Genomic DNA, 6,445 nt, shown 5'->3' with positions numbered 1-6,445 from the left:
ATCGGATCCATCGTGAAATCCCGTTGTTATTTAGGAAAAGTAAAACAAGTCAGGTTATGCCGTTTCTCAACCCAAATCCAGCTACATTTGGTTACTTGGGTTTGTCAGACATCCGAATGGACCTGATCATATTTGTTCCTGATCCAACCTACACTTTCCAGATCAGGACACCCGGTCCCTCAGACATGGATATAGCATCAGGTCAAGCTTTATCCCACCCATATCCGACCTGTTTTCATCTGGTCTAGTGTCATATAGGTCCAGATCTAATCCTGATCTAAAAACCACTATGAGACTTGCAACAAACCTCAACACCGTGACTAGAGCCGATTTACTAAAAATGGAGAATTCCGGTAGGGCTGAAAATCGATCCGATATCTGATCCGAGTCCGAATGTTATTTCCGGATTTGGATTCTTTTAAGTAAAATCTGAATGTGCATTTGGATTGGTTCAATCGAATTACTATTCGGGTCGTATTTGGATCGATATTTTATTTCGGATCTGAAATTGATCAGAATCAAAATCCGATACATTTACACTTTTTTACATGTAACTTCTATTTTTTATGGATCCAGTATTATCACTTGTCTTTCGGATACGGATCCAATCTTACCTCATCGAATCTAGCAGGATCCTAACCGAATCCCACCCGTTTTAACCCCTAAATTGGAGACTGTTGCAGGAGGTCTCTCTCTCTCTCTCTCTCTCTCTCTCTCTCCGCGCTCATTCTTCGTACCGAAAACTATAGACAGAAAGAAATCGATCCCTCATTCCTTCCTCGATCCCGTTTGGACCCAAGGAAGAAGAAAGAGGGAAGTTGGTAGAAATGGTAAGATCTCAATTTAAGCTCCTTTTTTAAGCTTCTTGCAGGAAAAACCGAGGCTTTTAAATTTCTCGTTTTTGTTTATCTGGCGTTTGGCAGATCCGGTTTCTTCTGCTCCAGAACAGGCAAGGGAAGACCCGCCTGGCTAAGTACTACGTCTCCCTGGAGGATTCGGAGAAGCACAAGGTCGAGTACGAGGTGCTAGACTCTCTCTCTCTCTCTGTAGGGATTTCGTTACTTCTGTCATGATTAATAGCGATTTTCTCCCATGGGTTTTGGGTTCCGCAGGTCCATCGTTTGGTGGTGAACAGAGATCCCAAATTCACCAATTTCGTCGAGGTTGGAGTTCTTCTTTCTCTTTTTTGATTCTTTCCTTTTCTAGTTTTTCGTTTTTGGTTGTGAACACATCTTCTACTAACACAGTTTGAGGGCTGTTCGTGTCCAATTTTGGTTTTTGAATGAAGAGCGGTTTCGTTGTGAATGCAGAGTGGGGGATTTTTGGCTTTATTTCTTATAATTTTGTTTTCGTGTTATCTTTTAATCGGTACGCAAACGTGGTTTTATCTAGCTAATTATTTTTCTTTTTCTGAAATATGCAGTTCCGCACACACAAGGTTATCTACAGGCGATACGCCGGATTGTTCTTTTCGATGTGTGTTGATATCACAGATAATGAGCTGGCCTACTTGGAGTGCATTCATTTATTTGTTGAGATACTGGACCATTTCTTTAGCAATGTCTGTGAGCTCGATTTGGTCTTCAATTTTCACAAGGTCTGCCCATGTCTTTCCATTTTATAATTTTTCCTCTTAAACACTTTTCATGTGTTGGAGATGCCGATTTCTGATTTGGTCATATGGTATACATTTCACCGAACTCGTATGTTTTAAGAGGAACTTTTTTTTATAGGCAAGCTGGGGTATGCTTTAAAGAGGAAATTACATCATAGAAATGTGGAATGTCCTGCATATAGACATGGATATTCCTTTTCTGAATGATTTGTTGATTTTGTTTATGTTCTAATCTATGTCACATGCAGATTAATTCGCTTAGTACGATACAACAATTTTTAAAAAATTAGGATTCAGGGACACAACCATACATATATATAATCCATTACAGACACAGTGTTGACTATTTCCTACATGAATCACACCATGTCCCACTTTCGGATCCGTGTCGTACGGACATAAGATTTGCCCCTTGAGTGTTGGGCATGTTTCTGTGACATAGGTTGTAATATGGTTGGTCAAAGTAGCATAATTTTAGACCTATATCCCACTTAATTATGTTTATGTGAATTCATTTGTTTTGTGGGACTGCTTTATTAACTTTCAAATCATATATTCTTGAACTCAAAAGGTTGTAGTTTGCACACATCTAGGGAACGATTTGTCTTTTGAATTCAATGCAAGTAGATGACCTTAGTCTACGTTGCTTTCAATCAGTGCATTTTCATTTAATAACTAAGCTTTGTACTGGACAAGGAATAATATTGCTAGATATTTATCATTGTATCTTGTTAGTTGGCAAGCTATTGCATTAGTGCAAAGAGTGTTGGCTACAAGACTACAGTGGTTGGAAAGAGTTTCTTATTTAGCAGTTATGTCTTCTCATAAGAAATTTTAATTGGTTGGAAACATGTTGCAACGTTTCCATTTTAAGATGGATAGAGGAAATAATAAAGAAGATTGAAAATTAATATACTTGTTTACTTCAAATAAAATAAAAAAAATTATCGTTGTCTAAGTGGTTTAGACATATTGCACGAAAGCTTATTATAATGTTAGTGACAAAGGTTGACATGACATATGCAAAAGGAATTAAACTAAAGAAAAATACCAATGAAAACTTGGAGGGAGGCTATAATAGGAGATATGAGAGATTGTAGGGTAACTGAGGTTGTAGCTTTATATTGGAAACGATGAAAAAAGAAGACTTGCAATGACCTCATGTAGCTTAATGATGATCATTATTGATAAGAAATGTAGTTAGTGTTACTAATATAATGATTGCAAAAGGTTCTTCTCTATATTGCATCATCTTTTTTCTACCTCCCACGAGGGGCTTAAAATTTCTTTTGGGGAATGTGTACATGTTTAAGTTTTTCCAAACATGTCTTGCTTTGTTCCTATGTGCATCCTGTTGGAATAGGTTGTCTTTGTTATGTCATTTGTGTGTGCGTTTATTCTTCATGCATGGAATAATACATTTTTCCTTTTTGTAGAACTATTCATGATGATGACCTTTACTTTTCAAAAATATTATTGATGTTTCAGGTATATTTGATACTAGATGAATTTATTCTTGCTGGAGAATTGCAAGAAACAAGCAAAAGGGTGCTCTCTCTCTCTCTCTCATGTGTTGGTTTTGATGTCTTGAATTTCTTAGTTCCTGCTTCCTAGTCTTAGCTCAATATTGGAAGTTTCTTTTTCCATTCTCTTTAAATCTACCATTACATTAGAACCGGTCATTTTTTCCATTTTGGTGCAAGGAAAATTATGGTTTGGGTGACTGCAAAGCTTAATAAGTTCAAAAATATGATGAAAATGTAGCTTAAGTTATCTTTGGTTGCACATTTTGGGAACCATGTCTAGTTTTAAAATTATATATTGCAGACAAATACATTTTTGATAAAATTTATAATGCCTAGTTTCAATTATTCCATGTTTTGCAGCCCAAAAATCATTTTAACTCGCGTATGAGTGAGTTGGCAGAAACTTACCAAATGGGTAAAACTTATAAAACATGGTACAATCTATATCTCGTTCACACATAACACATGTGAGGGTCTAATAGAACTCTCAACTTGTGTGAACTATAGGGAAAACAGCAAAAAAGTGAAAGGTTCTACTACATAGAAATTTGGTTTTTCAAACTTGGAAGAACTTGTAAAATGTCCGTCATTGAATAAATCCTTGGAAATCTCAAATCCATCCATTTATTTCAACTCATAAAAGCCATGGTTTGCTCATGCCAGTTTTCACAAGTGCATATGCAATGTTATGATGCTGTTATCTGGCCTCTATTAACAGCCTTTACTAACATATAGAAAAAAAAAACAAGGTCTGATTTCTGGTGCTCATAACCTTCGTATTGCCTTTTTCTATGTTTTTACTCGGTGCTGTGGTAGCTGGATTGGTAGAACCTGACTATCTTAACCAAGTGGTCTCGGTTTTGAATCCTTTCAAGTGTTTTTCCTTTAGCTTGCAACGAAAAAGACCAAAAAAAGAGGGTGGAAACAAGCCTAGAAAAGAGAAATAGCACAGGCATCTACTTTTAGGGCGGCTTCTTCACAATTTTATATATTTGACAGGCCATCATTGAGAGGATGGGAGAATTGGAAAAGCAAGAGTAAAGAGCCTACTTGGCTGCATCCTTACATCTCCACAGAGGCCATAGAAGAGAAAAAACAGTAGCAAGCCTTCTTAGGAGGACCATGCATTCTCCGCAGAGATTGATGAATTGTGAGGCTATTGGTGGACTGTCTTTTGCGGAGTGGGTTCTTGTGGTGACCATGTAAAGGATTATGTTTATGTAATGGCTATTCTCTGTCTATATGGACAGGCCTGTGTGGATTCAAGCAATATGTTTGCCTAGTGAGAAAATAAAAATTTATTCATTTTCTTCAAAATTTGTCCATTAAAATGACAAGAACACTAAGCTATGTCATCACAATTATTGCCAATATTTTAAAATTTTATAATACCAAAACGGGTGATATTTTCAAAATATCACTTATTCTGTAAATATCATGATTTCATCATGCTAAAAAAGTATTAAAAATAATTTCGTGATAATATATATTTTTAGTTATACTTAGATATGTTGTATAATTTTATATTTCTAACATTTTCTTGGGGAAAAGCAGATTTTTCAAAATATCATGAGATTTTTCCTTGTCGAGATTTTCTGGGGAGTGAGGATTGTGGCATTGGTGTTAAGGAGTGGTCGCCAAAATCAGATCTTGGAAATATCCTGGTGAAGAACCAATACGGTATGGGAATGATTTCTTTTTTGTGGGGGAGGGGTGGTTGGTTTAAAAGAGAGGTGTTGGTTAGCAAAAGTGGGAACCGAAGAGTGTCCTACTACTCAGCATTATTCTTTCTGGATTTCAGTTCTTCAAATAAGCTGTGTTTGGATTAACCATAAGACCATCCAAAATATGAGTTTGATGGGAATTCACATTGGTAGCCATGCAGGGAAAAACAAAAGGGGCAGATTGAAGAAACACAATTCCACAACAAATACAAACTGGAAGTTTAATCCACTATGTCATATTCCTGCCAATGGTACAAAATCAGCTTTATTTCTAGAATTAAAAGAAAAGATGAAGCACATTTTGAAGAGAAGACTTTCACGTTACAGTGGTAGTTACTGTCTTGTTCAGTGAATGATCCCTTGGTACTTGCCGCTAGTGCTGGCAAACGAGCCTAACAAACCGAAAAATGTGTTCAAGCCTGGCCCATTTCTTGTATCAAGCCGAGGGCAGCTTGAGCTCATGAAAGGCCCGAGCTGAACGAGCCGAGCATCCACAAGTTTTTTTTTTTACCAACAGGGGCTCCGCTTGTGTGGCAGGAGCAGTTTGTGCACATCACCTTGAGTACGGAATCCATATGGTTATATAACTGGTGGGGGTTTTCGAACCCCAGCTTTCTCTGTCAATATATATATATATATATATATATATATATATATATATATATATTAAAAGTTGAGCACAATTTTTTGTGCCTTAGGCACCTGATCACCCTCCATCTTGGGTATAAGGCCTGTGGATGGGGTGCAATATGAATGCACAAAAATTTGTGCATTAAGCACTCAATAGCCCTCCATCAGGTAGTGGAACCCACACCTGACAGGCCCTGTTCCCAAGATGGAGGGTGATCAAGTGCTTAATTGCACAAAATCTTTTCATTATCAGGTATGGGGCCCATGACCTGATGGAAGCGATCATATGCCTAGGGCACAAAAAATGTACCATGTAATGGCACCTGAATCTACTGAGCCAAGTTCAAAGTCACTCATTTGCAAAATAAATGCCTGTTTGAAACTCGTAAGCAATAGGATTTGAACTCTTAATTTATTGCATCCACGGCAAACACTTCAACCATCTTTATCATATAATATAAAATATATTTATTATTAATAAACGAGCCCAGGTAAGCCCAACATTGGTTGTTCATGATCAAGCTTCTCCCCATTTAGCAATTATAGGGATAATATATCCTCAATAATCTGTAAAGAAATGTTACACTCTTTGAGTTTGGCTTTTTTCTCTCTTTTCCTAGAGACTTTTTGGTGCTAATTAAGGGTGTCAACAGGCTCAGTTTTGTAACGCCTTAATTTTTGAAACCGAAAATTTTAGAAGATTTTTTTTAAAAAAATCCTTTTACAAGATTTTTAAGAACACAACGAAAACTCTTTTTTTTATTCGATTCAAATCTTGGACGGGTTACAATTACCAATACATACTTGAAAGACTAGAATAATTGAATCAAATCATTAATTAAATTATAATAAATCAAATATTTGTCTTCCAAATATTAGAGTTTACAAAACTAAAGAAAAAATAATAAAGCAAATAAAATGATTTAGTTCATCCAACAATCTAAAGGACT

General features: G+C 36.4%; 1 protein-coding gene across 2 annotated transcripts; it reads left to right on the top strand.

The window, feature by feature from the left end:
• The first annotated feature begins 682 nt into the window (after window positions 1–682).
• LOC149832512 (AP-2 complex subunit sigma-like) lies at window positions 683–4,411 on the top strand. Of its 2 annotated transcripts, XM_090012486.1 has the most exons (6): window positions 683–830; window positions 924–1,022; window positions 1,113–1,163; window positions 1,424–1,597; window positions 3,104–3,163; window positions 4,141–4,411. In XM_090012486.1, exons 1-6 carry the CDS (start codon window positions 828–830, stop codon window positions 4,180–4,182), a joined length of 429 nt encoding a protein of 142 aa, XP_089868612.1. In that variant the 5' UTR covers window positions 683–827; the 3' UTR covers window positions 4,183–4,411. The 2 variants fall into 2 exon arrangements, with proteins under 2 accessions (XP_089868612.1, XP_089868613.1); XM_090012487.1 differs by lacking the exon at window positions 3,104–3,163 and having other exon boundaries at window positions 702–830.
• The last annotated feature ends 2,034 nt before the right edge of the window (window positions 4,412–6,445 follow it).

The sequence above is a fragment of the Nuphar pumila genome, chromosome 7 (genome assembly GCF_984573655.1).
Source record: "Nuphar pumila chromosome 7, dmNupPumi1.hap1.1, whole genome shotgun sequence".
In the NCBI taxonomy this organism is placed as follows: domain Eukaryota; kingdom Viridiplantae; phylum Streptophyta; class Magnoliopsida; order Nymphaeales; family Nymphaeaceae; genus Nuphar; species Nuphar pumila.
This window is presented reverse-complemented; position numbering and strand designations above follow the sequence as displayed.

Bases quoted from the DNA above. Each gene is read 5' to 3' on its own strand.
- LOC149832512 (XM_090012486.1), top strand. The intron at 1,164-1,423 runs GTTGGAGTTCTT...TGAAATATGCAG, and splicing joins AATTCACCAATTTCGTCGAG to TTCCGCACACACAAGGTTAT. The intron at 3,164-4,140 runs GTGCTCTCTCTC...TATATTTGACAG, and splicing joins TGCAAGAAACAAGCAAAAGG to GCCATCATTGAGAGGATGGG.